The sequence below is a fragment of the Trichoplusia ni genome, chromosome 12, assembly GCF_003590095.1.
Source record: "Trichoplusia ni isolate ovarian cell line Hi5 chromosome 12, tn1, whole genome shotgun sequence".
Taxonomy (NCBI): Eukaryota; Metazoa; Arthropoda; class Insecta; order Lepidoptera; family Noctuidae; genus Trichoplusia; species Trichoplusia ni.
This window is the reverse complement of record NC_039489.1, coordinates 11,503,537-11,524,793: the sequence shown is the minus strand read 5'-3', so window position 1 is coordinate 11,524,793 and position 21,257 is coordinate 11,503,537. Positions and strand designations below refer to the sequence as shown.

At 33.0% G+C, this 21,257-nt stretch overlaps 1 protein-coding gene across 1 annotated transcript; it reads left to right on the top strand.

Annotated features, from left to right (window-relative positions):
* The first annotated feature begins 8,066 nt into the window (after positions 1–8,066).
* LOC113499246 lies at positions 8,067–9,252 on the top strand. Its single transcript, XM_026879645.1, has 2 exons — positions 8,067–8,095; positions 8,573–9,252. Exons 1-2 carry the CDS (start codon positions 8,067–8,069, stop codon positions 9,018–9,020), a joined length of 477 nt encoding a protein of 158 aa, XP_026735446.1. The 3' UTR covers positions 9,021–9,252.
* Positions 9,253–21,257: the final 12,005 nt, after the last annotated feature.

Here is a 21,257-nt window from a genome sequence, read left to right as displayed (position 1 = left end):
TAACATGCTATTGAGGCGTGTCAGATCAAATCATCAACAGATCATCGATGTCAACAGATTAGCATACTGTTTGTTCGTACAAAACTGTTTGGTGCAGGCCATGAACTCAAGAGTCGAAATCAAAACTGGACTGAATGCTACTTCTAGAAATTAACTTCTGTTGAATCTAAAATATAAAGGGACTTTTCATTTGGACATAATGGAATGAGTTAAATTTTGTAACTAGTATTTTGTACTGGAAATGTTTAATAGAATATTTGAAAAAAAAAATACTAAACTGTTGTAAAACACTAAATTGATGTAGTTTAAAATATCCATACCATAAAGGTAAAATAAAATATTCATACCGTCAGTTATTAATTACATTGGAAATATTTCAACCAAGAAAATTATTAAAAAGATTTGTCGTCAATGCACATTCCTGAAATAAAGCAATTAGCTCGGCGTTTTGTACCACACAATAATAACGGTTATAATGTAAACATATACTCTAATTAAGCCGTGAGCTAATTAAGATCCGGTTGATTATTGACCAGATTAATATCAAGGACAACACTTTGGAGGCAGAGAATCAAGTTTCAATGAGAAGAAAAATGTTAATAATATCGTTATAATGGGAAAAGTTAAGTAACGTCTATCGTCTGAGATGAAGATGTAGAGAGATTTAATCAACTTAAAGCAGTGGTGAGAACTAAGTTCTTTGAATAAACTATATACTTGGCATAGTTGCTAAAACAGTTGTAGATAAAAACTTTTTTTATCCTAAAATAAATTTGGAAGACGGTACCTACTTCTTAAAGTCAAACAAAACATCTTTTGTCTGCATAATATTACGTTACTGCTTTTGTATTAAATGTTTTAAAATCTTATACACATAATATTAAAATATTAGCCACCCTACACGAGATCAAAAAAATATTATTATTCAATTTTAATTTTTTATTCTTATTTTTCTTTTGTGTAAAACAATGATGATCTGTTTATTAACTATCTATTGACAAAATCAGGGAATCAAAAATTTAAAAACCTTATAGTACATACACTAATTAGAAACAGATTTCCGTTGCATTGTCGTCCAGTTACCTTTATTGCGCCTTAAGAACAACTTAATTCAAAAATAATTGCACAGGTATTTTAACTCCAACACAACAAGTTTACTTCCTCATCGTCAACGAATTCTAAATCACATTAGTTAATTGTATCCCCTACAGCATCTTAACACTCAACCAATTACCATACGGGACCAGTACGACCGGATGCGCTCAAGTCTCGCGATAACGGAACAACTCCATCGCATTCGCAATTTGCACAAATTGCTACAACTGAACTTGGAACTTGTGTGATATCGTTAGACTGGAACTCCTTAATGTAGTTTGCGAAGCCACATTTTAATGTTCGAGTGTTACTAGCTGTGTTTTGTCTGAGTTATTTTTAAAATGTTAAACATAAAATTTTGTAGAAACCATTAGATACGAAACTTAAAAAGCTAACTGCCGAAATGAGATTAAAAAGTAAAAAAAACACAAGATATCTCTATTATGATCAATTCGTAACAATGCGTATTACAACAAAAATTGTTGAAAAGAAAGGAAAAGCCAGATCGAGTTGATGATAATGATGTAGTAGGATGAAGGAACTCTTTTTAAGTCCATTTTCATACAGAAATCAATATCACTTGACAAATGAAATTCAACTGTAAATTTACATAGTCCAACAACTTTTAAGTCATATATTGGCTTTACTACGACGCTTTTCCTGGTGGATATAATAATTTCAATCTTAAAATTTTAATTCCAACATTAACTTCTACGCGCCTTACCAAATAATTCAGCTGTCTAAGGTCCAATGATAGTGAAACCTCCGCAACAGCAAACTCTACACATACCTAGATAAAGCCGGTACACGGCTAATGAAGTGACGATCATAAATCATAACCTAGGCCATATATTATCACCGGTCGACTATTGACAGCGAGCCAAACACATTTATCAACATACACAGTCATAACTATTGTATTAACACTGTCTAATGTTACACGTAGAGTTATTTACATACGATATGTTACTGGAGGACTTTGTAATTGTTATTCTTTTTAGATTTTTTTATTAGGATTCCCTACCGGCAAGGTAAGAACGGAGCAATATTGTGGCTTTACTGATATGTGTGAACCGACATTACGCCTCTGCTGTTCGTCCATCCGTCACCATGCTGTTTTTCATGAACCTTGATAGCTAGATAATTACAAACTTCCAATTTATTTGTCTCACTACTGATTTGGAGCCTATTCTTACTCGCCCTCAATGTCGCAAGTACAACTCGTAGTTGACTGGTTTTTATTATATCTTGTGTATTTAACAAATTTTGTATATCTTAATAAACCTTTCCGGTTGCAGATACGCAGGAGATTTTTTTTAATGAAATTCTAAACAGTCCATCCTTTTTCCGCACAGCTTTTATTTTTTTATTTTTTTTAACCACGATAAAATATTTTTTTAAACATTACATACAAAATTTAACTAATAAAAATCTATATTAGATAGAAAAATAAGTATTTCAGTTTCTAAGTTTTCAGACTATCATTCCTCAAATGACAATACAATATAGCATTGTAATTACTTAAGGACATACAGTTGACATTCGTGTAGCATCAATATTTCATGTCGACATAATCTCTTTATTAATATCGACTTCATGGAAGCGTTACCTAGCATAGGTTTTAGAACTGTATGAAGGTGGCTTGGGTTACATTTGAAATAATGTTAAGTGGAGGTTACGCAAAAGTTTCTACGTTCATAATTTGATGGGTGATTATTTTATGTCTAATTATTGTTAAGTTTAATTCCTTTGACATTTGTTGTTGTTTACTTGTGTCAAATAAATAATTTTCTTTTTTTTTTGACAATAAACAAGGGCTTTTAAAATGTAACAAAGTATCTGTTAGTTAAACTTCGAAATATTTGATTGTTTTATATATTAAATATGCTATTGCCAGAGATATTTAAATAAAAAGTCTAACGATATATTTTCCGTAACGTTTGATTAATTTTATTTTAGGAGTCTTATCTCAAAAACGAATTTTGATACGTAAGTTTATAAACAATTATTAGATCCAGTACTTACAAATACAATGGATTGTATTTAACTAATAAACTCAATTAAGTTTATTTCAACAAAAACAAGGTGTTGTATTATTTCATGAAAATCATAAACTAAATTTTGTTTATTTTCATTGACCTGTCTATTCATACCTTACTCTGTAGCAACAGAGTGCGGTCTTGTCTAGTGGAATTATTCGCGTTTGATTTATTTATTGGCATGTACGGTTCGCTGTAGGATTCAAAGTAGACTAATTTTGTATTAATGTGTGTTTGTCTCGACGGTCCGTTGTTTATATTGCATATTGAAATAGCCTTTTATGGTATTGCTATTTTTGGAAATCTGTATTTAAAAATGGACATATTAAGAATATTATTGTTGTTGCAAGAATCTCGTGCAACGTTCACCCTCAATATATGCGAAAAGTTGTATTCTCCAAAAATTTTGAGGGACTTGATTATGTTAATTTAATTTACCTTTTGTCAAAAAGAATTCAAAACATTACTTAACTTATGATATGCACAAGCGCAGTCCAATTTCCGAGGCCACAGCAGTTGAAACTTAAACCATCGATCAAAGTCAGGCCAGTCCCATGGGCCAGGCCAAAGCCACTCAGTCCACAAGTTAAATTGCTACCATACTTTGTCGTTTACCAAATTAATTTAATGTTTCGAGATCGGACTTGAAAGTTTATGAATTGGAAATAAATATTTTCTGTGGAATGTATGACGAATGCTTGCAGATTTTATATATTTTCTATGTTCGTCAGCATTATAAAACAATTATTATAATTATAATCATTTGAAAAAAACACGTTTAAGAGATTAAGTTAATTAAAAAAAAGTAATCAATACTAAGCGCATGAAAAAATAAAGGCAAAGTGAAAAACCACGAAACATAATTCATAACAAGTAATTTCGGTAAATAATTTGCCAAGTCAACACAACACCAGATGTAAAGAAAAATAGGCGAAGGGTTACAATTAGCCCTTAAATAATAAAAACCTTGTAGGGAAGGGAAGATAATCCTTCTAAACACTTCTTAAGGTTTTATATCTCCTTTACTGCTCCATTTGAAGGCTTTACACAGGAAAAGCATTGCGATGTGGCAGATTGTATTTGCTATGAAAAATTTCTGGCAAATATTAGAATTTTACTAAGCCTTGTAGTAATTTGACTGGCCTGTGAGGCCCTCTTTTTAACAGAAAAGGAAAGATCGTGGATCACCACGTTGGAGCTCGTACGAAGTTGTGAAAACTTGAAATAAATTAAATTAAAATGTATTTATTTGTGGTGAGGATGGGGATCATATAGAATGTAATTATAAACTCTGAATATAAAACAAATAATACAATTGTAAAGTAGTTGTATGTTTAAGAGGATTTTCTTCAGTTTTCATCGAAATTCACGTAAAATAACTATTAAAAACTTCAATAGCGGAAGTCACATTCACCTGGTTTCAAATCAATAGGTTTTGATCAACTCAAGTGGAATTTTATCGCGAAGCATCGCTCGGCTATTTATACAGCTGCCTCAAGTCGGTTCAATTTTAATATCGCAGTAAAAACAGGATTATATTCATAACAGATAAAATATTTTAACTGCCTTTTTGAGTTTTATTTGTTTATGTAATCCCAGTTATTGTTCTTAGAACATTTTATTGCGTGCGCCACTTTTAAGTGGCCCTTTCGTAAATAGGTTTAGCAATTTATTTTACGGTGACACTTTAGTTCTGATTTAAGAATATTATGCTCAATCAGTCAATCTCGTGGTTAATTAAGTAAGATTAAGGTTTAAGTTATGATGGTAAACTGCGCTTGCTGCTGTTGTGCTGTGGATAGGTGACCGTTTGTTAACAGGGTAAACAAATGTCGCCGCCAATAGCTCCTCAGTCCCGACTGTCATGCATTTATTATAATTAATGACACTTGTTGAGTCATTACAATTACCACTATGTAAAAACAAATAACGAAATCTGTCACCTAATAAATTGGAGAGGTCCAGAATGCAATCATTACATGCAAAATACAAATGATTCCAATAACAGCTTTCCATCTGAATGTCGTATAGAGTCGGAACCAAGCCATGTTAAAATTAGACTGGTGTGGTAAAATATTTGGATACCACATGGATTAACTCATCTCCGAATTCAGTCAAAATTATATTCTTTTCATCCTGTAACGAGATCACAAAAAATCTCATTTAAATTTAACATACACCCCAAACTGATGCGATGTCACGGCTGTAATCTTACCATGATTGATGGCATTCTATTGTCAACCACCAATGAGATCAACAACCATTATACTTGTACCTAATTCATCAAACAACATCAAGCGAATCAAAGGTCTTGATAATTTTGGCTATTTAGAACGAGGGCGCAATCTGGAATACCTTGAGCTCTCTTGTGGGGTAATTTTATATCGGGTACAGGTCTATAGATACTGGTTTATTGTTTGGTTTATAAATTATTCATATAATATCGTGTAGATGTGCTCCGCTTGATGACGTGTCACATTATTCACAATTTACATCTGATACCTTAATACGATTTGTTATTATGTGTGGATTTTTAGACATATATCAAAACAGCATGAAATTTTTATTTTCATGGCAATACAATTTTCAAATTAATATAATGTTTTTTTTTATATTTTCCCATTCTATTGACTAAATTATAACTGAAAATAAAAATAACAATATTTTGATTTTCAACACTTACTTTTCTAATGTTATGCAAATTAAGCACTCTCTACTCAAAAATCCTTTTAACCTGGTACATCAAAGAATCAACAAGTCAAATCAGAGTTAGTCGGAACTAGAATCATAAAAACTCCGGTAAGCTAGTAGTTTTACGAGCCCGTCTCAACAGTGCGTTTGCTGAAATCCACTGGGATAACTTTATTCTCATCCCCGAAGTAAAACGTGGATCTACTAGTTCTAACAGAGATGTGGTGGGAACTACGAGCAGTAATATTTTGACTATTTTTATAACGTGAGTAGATTTTTTTTGTGCACGGACACTTACAAATATAAGCATAAGATGAAATATGTAATCATATTACCAGTGTGCCTACTACGCTGCTACGGGCAATGCGCTCGTAGTAGCGTAGCAGCGTAGGCCTTTGAAAAATAGCTACGGTTAAGCTGACTGTCGAATCGCCTTAATTAAATTATGGCTAACATACAAAATGTTATTTATCGTTCAATTAAATTCTTAAATCAAGTATTTCACAAAGAAGTTCTTGAAAACTCCAACTATTCAATTAAAAATAAAAGCATTAAATTGCAGTAGTCGCAGCGTATCATTAAAAAACCAACTTTCCACAAATGGATATTCGATGTCTTTCCAAATACAAGGCATCTCATATGCAAAGAATATCCTCAAAATAAATCCAGCCAGTATTCTCACATCCTCAACGATTGTAGTAATAAATTATGTATTCGAGTTATAAAACCATCCGCGCCAATGGCTGAGATTCCACTGATCCAGCTTGTTTTAATGGCGTACTACGGAGCTAGCTTAGACGTGATATAATGTCAGTGTGGAACGCTGTGCTTGTTGGGTGGAAGCGAACGGATCAAATGGTTATCGGATTACTGGCTGGTCGATTTTGTAAACTGAAGGAATAACAAAGAAATAAATAAAATGTACGGTAATTTTTTTATAATTTTAACCATTCATGTTGTTTTTTTTTGCTCGTAAGGGTCTATTTTGGATTTAAATTGTTTCAAACCCTCATCTTTTAAGATCACAGTCAATTGCCATATCTCGTAGATGCCTAGATATAGAACAAAAAAAACAATACAGGCGGGAAAATTATAGTCATTTTTTAGACCTGCAAATTACCTTTTTCTTAAGCAATATGAACAATATTGTTGTTTAACACAAAGTTTATTTCCTTTCCAGGTTCCATTTTACATTTCTTCTTTTTTGCTACCCAATCTTTGGTTCAGTATGTATCTGGTGTCACCATTTCCATGCATTTGCCTCAGAATTATTCATGAACACTCCAGGACTTCGAAAATTTGATTTGACCGTTATAAATAAAAGAAAACTCTTATTCTTCTTTTCTGAACTTTTATAAATATTATTAAATCCAACATTAATATCTTTAACTTATACACAAGCAAATAACTCCAACATTAACATATCGCTTTATGTTATAATAAAACAGAAAGGGAAAAATTAACCACTTAGTAGCGTAAGCTGAATTAATGACTTGTTTTGTAGGGAGTGCTAAAGTTACACTGCTATCCGTTTGCCCATGTTCTACATAAAATCAATCCAACAATTTCGAAATAATTAAAAAAAATCCTCCTCCTCCTTAAAATAGCACACGAACAAGCAGAGTCGTGTGTAAAAGCTACTAACTATGACCTTACTCAGATCTAGACAAACTTCCCTATCACAGCAAGATATAACTGCATTATTTATTAGGACATTGTAAGTTAGAATAAGTTTTCTCACACAATTGCGTCGCAGCGAGCTCCCGACCTTGGCCTTCAGCTCCGTGGGCGGAGAGCTGCGAGTTGCACTTTTTTTAACTTTTTTGTGATGTAGTACAAAGTAAAGATTACGTATTATTGCGTTACAATTAAATATTACATCTACAACTCATTTAAGTCTTGCAAACATTAAGTATTACAATACAACGAATACAACTAATTACGCTTACTATATTATAAATATCACCTGCCTAAGCATTCAATCTTAATGTATGGAAAGAACCAGAATCGTCATTCAATTATTAAATGACATACTTTGTTAATTGTTTTTTAATTATTACATTATTTAGAGCATCATCGGAAATTGTGCAGTAGACACAGGTCTCAGTACCACGTGTTTATTCAACCTGACAAAATAAAATTCAATTGTGGATTTTAAGTAAAATTAGATATTTCAAAGTGATAAAGTTTATAGCAATTGCCGTGTGAAGTGTACAGTGTTTTTTCGTGAGACCGAGCAAAATGATTTTTTACCGACTAGGATTACGGAAGTAAGTATTACATCAACAATACCATTCTTGGCATATTAATGAAACCTAAATATTTGATTTGGTGTCAATGTGTCTGTAAAATTAAATGAATTTATGTGTTTCATGAAAATGTGCCTGTAAGAACGGAATGATAGGACGAGGGACATTACACTAAACACTGTAACTAGATGTATGTGTAAAAAAACTTTGAGGCTGTGTTGAAACCTCTTAAATATAAGATAAAAAAGGAAATAATCACCGTAACCTTAAATTAATTAAATTCATTAGTAATACTAGGTGCTATTACTAGATATATGTGTAACTAAGTAAGAGTTGCTCGTATAATATGCAAGAAACCATAAGGCTGTGTTAAATCCTCTTAAATATAAAATTAAAAGAAGGAAATAATCACCGTAACCTTAAAAGTCCTTTCTCCTTTCCTGAAGTCACTAGAACGTTGCTGATAACGTTATCTCAACATGTCATTTTTAATTTCAGGCTCATCGAATACTTCAAACTAGACCAACTCTTCAAAGATGACGAACTCCGCCAAATGCTTCTACACAAGAAGCCCAAAGAAGTATACAGGACGAAACTAAAAGCAAACCGTACAATGGACTTGTGTATTTCAACCCTACTATCATTAATCAGTTCTCTAGTCTGTCTGTCTATACCTTATGCAGCCTTAGACACACCCTGTGAAGTTTTGAAGCAAAATAATCTGACTACAATTTACAACGTTGCTTCGTACTTTGAAAACTATGTGGATTTGATAGATAGAGTGATAATAGCTTTGTCTATTATTCTCGTTTTTATTACTGTGAAAACTATTGTTGATGCTATTAATAATACTGATATTAATATGAGTCCGTGGTTGGAGCGCGGGAAGTATGTTCTGCCTAAAAAGACACGGAACGTGCAAAATCGATCGTCAATTGATTCTTGAAGTTCGTGATTTGCATAAATGTATTGTATTTGTGATAAAATGTGTAAATAAATGTAATATTCATAAACTTATTGGACCAGGGTAGATACTGATAACATCGCCTTGGTAAATAGGTTTTAATAAATCTGTGATTCTGTCTACAAAATAAAATATAGTATTCCCAATAAGATGTTTCATTTTATCTACTTTGAAAATGTTAATTTCCCTAAAATCTTAGCTAAGCAGATCGCCAATGTTCAACAGAGATATCAAGATACAAACATGGCCAATGTTGCAAAAAATGATCATGCAACAAAGTGAAACATCGAAAACTTACAGAACTACAAATTTTATTGTTAAATTATCCTCAGACAGAATCGCGAACATTATTAGCATAAATATCACAACAATATCAGCTTCAATGCTTGCACTATGAACACTTAAAGAACGACTGCCGCTATCGTGGAAGGGAGATGCAACTACGCAAAGTATATAGCGCCATCTCTTTTTAACACTGACAACAGTCTTACATAAAGAGTTCGTTATGCTGGTATTGTATACAGAAAGCATCTATCCAATTTGGGAAAAGCAACTACATTCAATTGTGTGCGATCCACGCATTCCTATTCAAACATGACAATGTTTAGATAAGGTACCCCATTTTACTTTGTATTCCAAATAATCTTTTCAAAGGAAACTCGGATCGAGTTGGAGGTAAACAAATATGAAGTAAAATATTTTTCTAATGGAAATATGGATTTGTATTGTGATGTTTATTGGTATAATAAAATGTTGGTAAGTTAATAGTTATTGTCAAGCATTTTATAAATGTTAAGGATTATTTCCAGCTGTGGACCGCGATTAACTCAGTCAGTTAATAAAATTGTTTTATAAATAAATTGAATAATAGAATACCAACAAAGAAATGTTCCTTTGGGTGAACTAACTAGTTACGCTAAGCTTACTTGAGTTTAAAAGACTTTTTAAGTAATCATAAGACTTAAATGTACGATAATTGATGTTATACAGAAAAACCTTAAGAAAATGGGAAGAGGTCACGACATTGTTAAGCAAGTGATGATTCAGATTCCAAAGCTTTTATTTCAAATCTGAATTGAATATTTACATTATTATCTCCAAATATAGCAAGTACTAGATAACTTATCAATTTGTAAAATTATCTGCTGGTTGAATATCGTTGCAACAGATGCAGTGTATTGTGGAGACCGGAGCACGTTAGTGGGAACTGTAATCTTACATGTATTGTGTGCTACAAAACGAACACAGTTATCTATATGTTATTAAAACATAGCGAAACTAGCTAAGCTAGAAAACACAACAGGAAACTTCAAAACATAGCGCTAAGAAACACAACAGTACACTTGGATTTGTTTTTTTTGGGGTTTTGAAACCAAATAGTAAAATCGGAAGCCCATGTCTGTAATCTGTCACTTCGCTGTAACCTCAGCAACTTTACAGCCTAAGGCTTATGTATTCTTCAGCGTCATAAAAAAAGAACAAGGGTCAAGGAAGTCAATGATAAACAGGCAACAGCTTGACTTAAAAAAACTTGAAAAAAAAATCATATTTTCTATCCATCATCAAAATGTAAACAAAACATAGAACTTTTCTACAACAAAGGTAATTCTCATAGACTCGCCTATTTCGACCGGTTGAAAATATTCAAAGATGAATATTTATTCAACGTTTCCAATAACCCGAGCCTGCGTGCCGTGTACAATGGACAGTTGGACTTCAGCATAGTGTTGTAATCTGGTACATGTTACATGAGAAAAGCTATCACAGAATTCTCCCACCAGAAACACTGGCCAGCTTATGAGAAGAACCGTAAACAGGCCTAGTTGGTCTAGTGGTCCTGACCGCTATACCAGAGGTCGTAGGTTCGATGCCCAACAAGGAAAAATGTTTGTGTGTTGAATACGATCTTGTGATGATGTCTCAATGTGTATGCATTTAGAAATATGTAAGTAGCTTAGGTATCAGTTGTCCAGTACTCGTAATAGGTATAAGCTTTGCTGAGTTTGAGACTAAATCCCGCTGTGTGAAATTATTGGAATACATATTTTTTATTAGAAACCTCAACCTCCTAACACTTACACCACACCCGGGTCGGTCCACATTTCGCCAGTTCACGCACTAACCGTACCTCACTGGCCTACCGACTGCGTTGCCAGTTGTTAATTTTGCAGGAACGCCTCTACTCTTGTGGTTTATTCCAACGGCTATGGCTTTGCGAGGTTATTTAAGTGAAGCCTGAGTTTGTGACTCAGCTATACTGTGTAGGGAATTCGAAATTTAATTGCTGCGGTGACTGTTGATGGGTTTGAAAGACCGTTGATAGTTTTTATGAGGAGGAAATGAAAAAGAGAAATTTAAGATTGTTTTAATAATCAATTTTCGAAGTGTTCTTTACATTACTAACCCGAGGTATCCTGCTGCCCAGGTTACTGAATTGACAACGTCAGATAGCCAGTCGCTCCTTGTTAAACACTGGTACTTATCTGAATCCAGTTAGACTGCAAGCCGACCCCAACATAGTTAGAAAATTTAGCTACCCCGAGCCTTTTAGGTTACCGTACGAGCATATTTTCGTAAAATGACACATGGCTCACAAACAAACACAAAACTTACTTAAACTTAAAAAAAAACAATAAACATTTTCACGCCTCAGTATGTCATGGTATTCCGTTGCCTCGATACGTTTAAATTAATTGCAATGTATAGCTAACTGTCAGGCACAAGGCACATATAGTTTCAATCAACAGAGTGGTCATACAGACCGATGCGACAGCTGCGCTCTGACGGGTTAATTTCGAATGCACAACGTTGTATTAAAATATTAATGTACACTATACACAATATGTACGACAAAATATGGATCTGCTTTTTGGATTAAATTTTTTAATTCTATAGTAAAAATATATGAGATTTATCTGCAGTTTTACGCAAAGAGTATGCAGTTATTTATTTATTTTATTTAAATACTTACATCTATCATTACAGAATTGGAAGTTACTTTTTTCATGTAAGCACTTAACCAATGTTCACTGCTTTGTATCGCATTCCACTGTTATTTTATTCCGTTTACTCCCAAACGCCGAAGAGACAGTAATGGCTACTGTATAAAGATCTTGTATCTTAACATTTGGCTACGAAAGCATGAAACATACAAAAATTAAACTTAATTAACATAATACATTATATCGACAAATGATAATTTATATTAACCAAGCAAAGTATAAAACAGTGTGACCAGCAAATTGAACGTCAATTATCCGGGTACCCATAAATCAGGCATTTAACGAATTAATCAGATGAATATTAACCACATTTTGGTTGGCGGATATACGCCCGTGTCCGCACATTGGCCGACGTAGTTTAAGCATGATTAATGTTGCCAGTTTAATAATGTTCTGTGGATATGACATGTGTGTACTGAGGTTCTGTTTTTGGTAGAAATAAAAGATTAATGAGATTTGGAGCTGGACGATTTCTGAGGTGCCCGCGGAATAAAAATTACAATAATTTAATCTATTTTATAGGTAGGTACCTCAATTTTCACCATCAGATATAACACACTTATAAATATTGTTCTTCCCGTGTTTAGCACACAAAAACACATTTCTTTCCTTGCCTTTCTTTTTTTATAACATTCTAAAAGGTACTTACTTAAAATCACTATATTACCGAAAGGAGATTAATTAAGCGCTGAGTTTGTCACGATATTATTTTTATTATTTATTTCAGCTTCCAAGAGGCATTAGCACAAAACATCCTCTCCACAATATAAATCATATTGGGTGACAGCTACCACGCCTCCGTTTCAGCGATAGAACACTGCATTCGAAAGTAATGTATAGAGTTTCAGTTTCTTTAACACTTTAATAAAACATCAGCTGATATTAATGTGTTGGTCAAGTTTGGATTTTTAAAACTAAATTATTTGTTTAAAGAGTTTTTAAATTGTAAGTATTATTAACTAATGCACGGATAGCCAAGGGGTTGAAGTTACTATGCCAAACCCTGGATGCAACGATACGCGGATTTGATTCATTTTTTTACCGTATTCGTTTTTTATTTTATTCCAAAACAAAATACATTTTGTATATCTTATTTATATAACTTAATTAAAACAGACTTCTTGAAAGGCAAAAAATCCAACAGAATTAATTACCAACAGCATTGTTCCTTCAACAATAGGTCTTCGAGTTCATTTATTTAAAATCTTAGCAACAATACAAGGCATTAACTGGAAAGGGTTCAACTCTGCCGGAGATTCTTAGTCGGATAGTGGACTCGCATTAATCATTGTTTTCGTCGCTTAAAATAGATAAAACGATGTATTCTGCAAAGTTTCAGTTAAATAATGATTGATGCTACCTTTTCTGTGAAGTTAATGTTTTGTTTTTGATATTCATTAAGCAAAAGCTATTAGGTATCTATTTGGGTTCTTAATAAAGAATACCTATATATGTACGTCCATGTTATTGTACTTTGATAGTTTCTTGCGCTTCCGTAAGACGTAAAAAGAACAAGCCATACAAATTATAATAATTAAAAAAAAACATATTATGACAGTAAATAACGTAATCAGTCTAAAATATAGATTAAGATTAAAAGAAAAATAGATTTATGAAGAATCATAACTTTCTAATCCGTCTTTTTAATCCGTAACTTTTACACCAAAAGCAAGTTTTTATTTCAAATAGGCCGCTTTCCAGGCACTTTTAAAACGTTACAATAATGACTCTAGTTGCACAATGAAATAAACGTCTAGACTAAGCAAAGCTTGTTTTGAGTACAAGTCAATAAATATGCATTCTATAGAAAAAATACATCTGTGCACAAAACAAACGATCGTGCTACTCACACAAACATTTTTCCTAGGTAGGAATCGAAACCACGATCTCCGGTTAAGCTGTCAGGGCAACTAACCATTAAGCCAACAGGCCAGTCGTTATCGTATCGACTTATTTTTTGTACATATGAATAAAATACTAAACTAGTATCACAAACACACATATAACAGTTTCAGAGTTAATCAATACAGTTATAGATGAACTAATAAACTTGAACCTCGGTTTATCTTCATTCAAACTTGTCAGGTTTAGTGGCACTATTATGCTGGGCCGGTTATCACACGGTGGCAGACGATGCCATAAATTATAGAGCTAGGTTATAGGGACTTCAAACCTCAGTACCTGTTTGTTTATGGTTATATGTTGTGTATTGTTGTTGGAAATGAAACAGTAGTAAAATAGTTAAGTACTGAATAAATCTTGGAGTTCTAAAATAGCTTTATTGTTTTATATTTAGGTAATGTAAAAATGAAAATGCATAACATTCTGTTCTTCCGATATTATAGAAAATGAGCAACGTAACTTTCGTGAGAAAGATTCATTATGAAATAAAGCAACTGTTTACACCACGCATTCAATCGGGATAGCACGACTCATTTCGAACCCGGGGTCGGTACTAATTATGCGTAAGTAAACCGCATCAGTTAATATAAACTTTTGTAAGATTCTGAAAAAAGAATAGTAAGGCGATAGAAATTAACCTTTTTTGGGCCTTAATAAAGAAATCAACTCGGGCTTACAAACATCATAAACGAAAATAAACACCAACCTTATACCCAAAATTCAAGTTAAATCAAGATAGAACGATTAACAGCACACTTGGCACAACTTAGAGTAATTACAAGTCATTTTGTAAACGGAGACGGGTAATCCTCAGTCACATCACTAAGGATTATTAACCCTTACACTTTATTACCTGTGCCTCAATACTGGCTAACCCGGCCGAGACTAACTTTATTTCGGTCCATTCGACCCTTCAAATCCCCATTTAATGACCAGCCTTTAGGCGTGTGTTCTTGTTGATGTCACTGCATTTGAACTTGTTACTTGATTATAATTTAAGAATAGTATGGAAAATTAAAATACGTCCTTTAGACTTTGCTTTGGAAACTGTAATTTGCTTTGGAATTTACAATATTTTGCACGAAATTGAAAAAAAGGCAAATAAGTAATCTATATATCTACTAATATATAAAGCTATAGAGTTTGTTTGTTTGTTTGAACGCGCTAATCTCAAGAACTACTGGTTCAACTGAAAAATTATTTTTGTATTGAATAGAACATTCATTGAGGAAGGTTTAAGGCTATATACAATCACGCTGCGACTAATAGGAGCGAAGATATAATGGAAAATGTGGAAAAAACAGGGCAGGTATAAATCATACCTTATATCGTCTAACCACGCGGACGAAGTCGGGGGCAACAGCTAGTTTATAATAAAATTATTATTTATTTACTTATACTAAATCTGTGACAAAGAAGGTACACACTTAAAAACAACACGGCGGCTAATTATAATATGACTTTATAGCAACTTGTCATTATTTTTGGTAATTAAGAGATAATTTACTCTTGACAGAGCTAAATGAAAAAATACATTATTGATGCAGATAATATTCAAATGTGAAACGGAAAATGGTTTATTTTGAGCTTTTATCAACTAAGATATATCTATAGGTTTATTTCTATCAAGTTATCGGTATCTAAACCTCTAGCCGTACCGCGCGCATGACACACGATACTATCGTATAATTTTCACATACGTCTGTCTGTCCGCACAATATCACTATATTTACATAGTCCCTTTGTTTGACGCGTAATTACTGTACCAGCCTGATACATCGCACTGGATTTGTCAACGATATTTAGTTACTTTGTTGCAGTGTTTTATGAAATAGGTCTGGATAAATAAATGCGAAATTTTGCGCAAAAATCTGACATGTGTATTTTTCAATGAACTTTGAGCTTGTTAGTTTATACATTTAATTTTATCTTCTAAAGTAAATGAAAGTTAATCAATTGCTTTCTTAATTGGACGGGTTGATGGATGGATTGTGAAAACTGAGCCAAGATTCAAAAGACCTTTAAATTCTAATTAAACATAAGTAACATGAAGCTTTAGCGACAAGGCTCCATGTCTTATTGTTTAATTCTCTACAAAAGGCTACATTTGTTTCATATTGTTTTACCTCCTTACTCCCTTATGTCAATATCATAATCAAAGAAATACAAGTTCCTATTATTATCTAAAGAGGGTTACACACACACAGACACGTAATTAACCGCATGATTGACTTGTCCTTACCACTAATTGCCCGTGGCCAGAGGTTTAATAGGAAAAAAGCTTTCGACCTTTGAATGGGAGCATCCACTGGAAAATTGTCATACGAGGGTATTTGTTCAGGAGAATGATATGGCAAGTATAAAAGAGGTATTAGGTATGTTATAATATGTTTATGATTCAGATCCAGAAATTATTGCTTTTATTTTGGTTGAGATTCAGTTCAAAGATGGTGAGGTAAGGACGGTAAGGACTTTATTTTGCATGCTCCCTGAAACTCTACTATTATACTAGTAAACTTGCTAATACACTATTAGAATATTGATAGATGATTATAATGATGAATATTCCTTTACTGAAATCGAAAATCTCAAAAAGGTTTTAATTTCAAAGGGTCTTTTGGGCTCTTCGGAATTTTAATTTTACTAGTTGTGCGGTTTCAGACCCTCATTCTTAAATAGACGAACCGGTACATTAAATACTCCATAAGTTACCCTTTTAAATAAAAAACATAAGTCGTAAACAACATTATTTAGTAAGTTAAATTAAGTATATAGACGAGAAAAAAAATCGAATACAATCATGGAATGGAAAGAAATTAACAAAATAAGTAAATAAAAAAATCCGTATTTTATTAAGATTTACGCTGTTGCTGTTATGTTAATATTACATGTAGGAATGCTGAACAAGGGTCTCCATACTGTCTCTCCTTAGTTAATTACTCAGAAACATTGTCTATAGACTGGTGTAGGCTGCACAGCGTAACTAAGCGGATTGCGTGTATAACGGTAGCCGGATGATTGCTACCAATTAGTCAAACGTAATCCTGGCATAGCCTTAGTCTCGGGAATGCTATTGTATGTGATGTTTAACCGGGTTGGGTATGCAGCTGGTCTCCGGTGCTGGGATGACGATTACCTAGCAGGTTACTTCATGCTATTGCTTGAAGTTTCTTGCCGGTTCGTCTTCATAAGAATGATATTTTGGAACCGTGTAGGTAGAGTCATTAATATAAACGTTTCGAAAGTGCCTGAAAAAGGCCTAGGCTCTTAAAATTCTCACTGTTCTCATTGTTTTATGATTTTCATTGATTGATAACAAACAAAGGTGTATTTTCTGTGTGAAAATTGCACACGGACTTTTTTATTATTAAAACTGTGATTCCGCACTGTTTTGCATTTTGAGGAAAACTTCATTTTATTTATAAATTATGTAATAATTTATGTAGATAAAGTATACAAACACACAATCTTACAAAATAAGATGAACAGCGATTTACCTTTTCTGTAGTTTCAGTAAACATAATACGCTATCCCAAGAGTATTAAGTACGACCTTTAGAAGACAGACAGACTTACTAAAAAAATAACTTTAATTTGTTTTTTATTTTTATTTTATATTTACTCATGTACCTGTTTAGTATGGATCTCTGTTGTCCGAATAAATAAATTTAATATATTATTATCTATACTCTATACTAATATATAAAGCTGAAGAGTTTGTTTGTTTGTTTGAACGCGCTAATCTCAGGAACTACTGGTTCAAATTGAAAAATTCTTTGTGTTGAATAGACCTTTCATCGAGGAAGGTTTTAGGCTATAGACCATCACGCTGCGACTAAAAGGAGCGAAGATATAAAGGAAAATGTGGAAAATGTTCCAACCACGCGGACGAAGTCGCGGGCAACAGCTAGTATATTATAAAATACTTACACTAGCATCTTCAGAATGTTAAATTCCCATTGATATTCTTCCTTGACAGAAATTCGGTCAGTTCACCGGAATAGTTCATAAATATATTCACAATATCTATTTTATGAGAGTTGCTCATAATAAAAATATTTACTGCCGACTCAGCAGAGGGCGCCCTAAGCGTACCTTTATGATGGCATCCATCATAACCCTAGCATACAATACTACCTGCCAGTTCGTAAACTATAAAACGTGATGTATTCATAGATTTTTATGATACGCATAATATATTAGTTGTAAGGGTTAGATAAATAAAAATAAATTATATATTTTTCTTCGTAATGTCTGTAGCTTTTTTTTCTATAAATCTCAGATATTCACATTCTTTACCATGTGCTAAAATATGAAGGTTTCAGTTTTAAGTTTTCAAATATTACGGCTTTTGACAAGAGCACGGAGACACACACTCAAAGAATATAGTAAAAACCACAAAGACATACAATTACTAAAAAAACCTGCAATATTTTTTTACGGTACTTACTATAAAACTAAAACCCATGCACCCTATGCATATACATGTTTAACCTAGTACCTAAGGACTTTTCCGATCACTCTATTTTTTTGTTTGTATTTATTAAGTACTATGTTTATTAATAATTACTTTTTTACAAGTAATTCATAATCTTGTACAGAACCAATCATCATCATCATTCCCCTGCTCTTATCCCAATTATTATTTGGGGTCGGCGCAACATGGTCTTCTCCTTCCATACCTTTCTCCTTGTACAGAACCAAATCATAATAAAATCGTGATAAAGTTTAAAGCCCAATAAAATCATACACGACATTCTCTAAATCTGTAATTCCAAACGTAGCTCCATAATCCACAGTTACATTAATTACATCACAAACTATCTGAGTGACCAGCCGCGTAGCCGCAGGACATAATTACGCTAATACTGTCCTAACCGAATGGTTTGTCAGTTCGTATTGTAATAGTGAATGTACGTGAAACTATGACCAACTTGTGTCAACGATGGTCACGTTATTTCATTACTAAATTAAGATTTTCATGAGCCTTGTGCTTTTCGTGAGTACGTGGAATAATACAAGTTTAGTCAAATACATGACCATAAGTGCATACAATCCATGAGTTTGTATAATGTGTAATAATATAGATGTCAGTGTCCCACGATCACCACGGTAGCTCACTGCGGGTTAGCCATTTTAGATCCCAATATTAAGAATCAAAAAGAAGAAGAACTTCATCATAATGTTTTCTTTCGCCGTCTGTCTGTTTTATTATTATAGCGTCTTATAATAACAAAAAAGTACTTACAGCTTCAAAAAAGTTATACTTGCTCGGGTTGGGAATCAAACCTGCAGATTTGTGAGATACAAATCCCTACATAGAAACGGCAGGACACGGCGAAAAACTTAAATTGTGAAAATAAAGTAATCAACTTCTGAATCAAATCAAATGAAATAGGTATAAAACAAAGAAAGCCCCAGACGTGAAATCCACGTATATTTCAATTACGATATTTAACATGTATTATTTTAAATCAACACACTTTAGCTAATTTACAAACATTTTTCTGACATTTACTCAAACCTTACATTCGTCCTAAACAAATAATTAGCTTAAAAAGGTAGAGAATATTTTAATTGTTCCGACTTTATTTAAAAATTTGTTCTTAAATTATACTAACGCAGATTAACGTGCAGTCTACAGTAAAAGCACATAGGAATAGTAATTTGAATGTCTCGACAAACAGTTCAAGTTACGAGTGCAGCTCGAGGCAGCAATCGAGAACCGCTACAGTCCGATAAGTCGACTGTATTTCAGCTGCCACCGCTCCTATCTCTGTTTTATACCTTGGCTCCTACTATTGTACTCGATCTTGTTGTATTAAAGTCACTATCGTTGCGCAAAAGTGAAGTGATATGAATAAAGTGGTTAAATGCGAGTGGGACTGGCTACAGTAATGCAAAAAAGGGTTCAGCCTTCAATTTAATAACCAATTAAATTTATATTTCCTTGGAATGAAACACTCGCCTGAACATGATTTGAACTAAAATATGTTTTGTACCGGTATTAAACAAATATTTATGAATACTATCTGACAATTGGACAAAGCACTCCTTAGAGTCCAATGTCCTACAAGACGAAGTCACATTTACTACTCATAGAAAAAAAATAGTTTAACTCGTAGTAGTATCACAAGCCAGCTGCAGGCAAAACATGCATTATGTATACAAGTTTTTCACAAGAACCGTCAGAAAATGTAATTTGAAACAAAGTATCAAGTTTAATGCGATCCTCAGATTAAAAATGGCGAGAAAACACTCTCAAGGAGAGTTTATAAGAATGATTTTGATGAATTGCTTACTGTGAAAGATCATACTTACATAGAATTTAAAATTATAATATATTATTTTAATATGATTATCTTTAACTTGAATATTAATTATAAGCATAGTGAAAGCACAACAAAGACTTTATATTTTGAGCAACTGAAAAACTTCCTGCTACTAAGCAATAACAAAACACAAAGAAAAATAAAACCTCACTAATTAAAGCTTAATCCGAAGAATTTTTCCTAATTGCCTCCATCAGCTAATAAGTATAATAAAATAATTACGAACTTAAGAGGAAAAGAATGCTTTATTATTTTAAATTAACATCTGCAGTGTAATCCGTCAGACAAAATGGAGCCGGTAAAACAAAATGGTAGGATGAAATTCAAAATGGCTGACGCAGGTGCAATGGTTTACGCGGGATTTAAAATGTTGCATCCTGTTTTTATTGTTTTTTAAAATGAAGACTATGGAAGCTGATATGTAATGGGTTAATTGACTCATTTGAGCTCAACATTTAATAACTCCATAAATGTATTGGTATCATCTACTTACTAGGTTGATAACGTCAAGTAACTGAATATAGTTACAAACAGCTCTTAACCTCAACCGTGTTTGCTTTGCCGTTCAATTACCCAAAACATCTTTATCTACTGAACGATTGCCGGCGGCGCGGCGCATCAAATTACCTAATGGATAACCGCTCTTAATTATTTACAGGTTAATTTACAGGGTTAAAGGGTACGTGTGTTAGTTTTGCATAACATTAGTCGTGTGTATTAAGTGCGGTGTATCAAACAATCTTATGTTTATATGTATGCCTAACCGCCTAAATTTCAAATAACATTCTAACAACGATAGTTAAATTTGTTGTTTCACACAAATTCTTAAGCTTTTAATGCTGCTGTCTCGTGTCTGATACTCATATAAGAATGTATTTTTATTTCAGTTACGAAGCTGGAATGTCATCACATCATATCTGGACCGAACAGGGATGAAAATAGTTTTCTATTGCAACTTGAGACACGGGAAAGTATGGCAAAAGT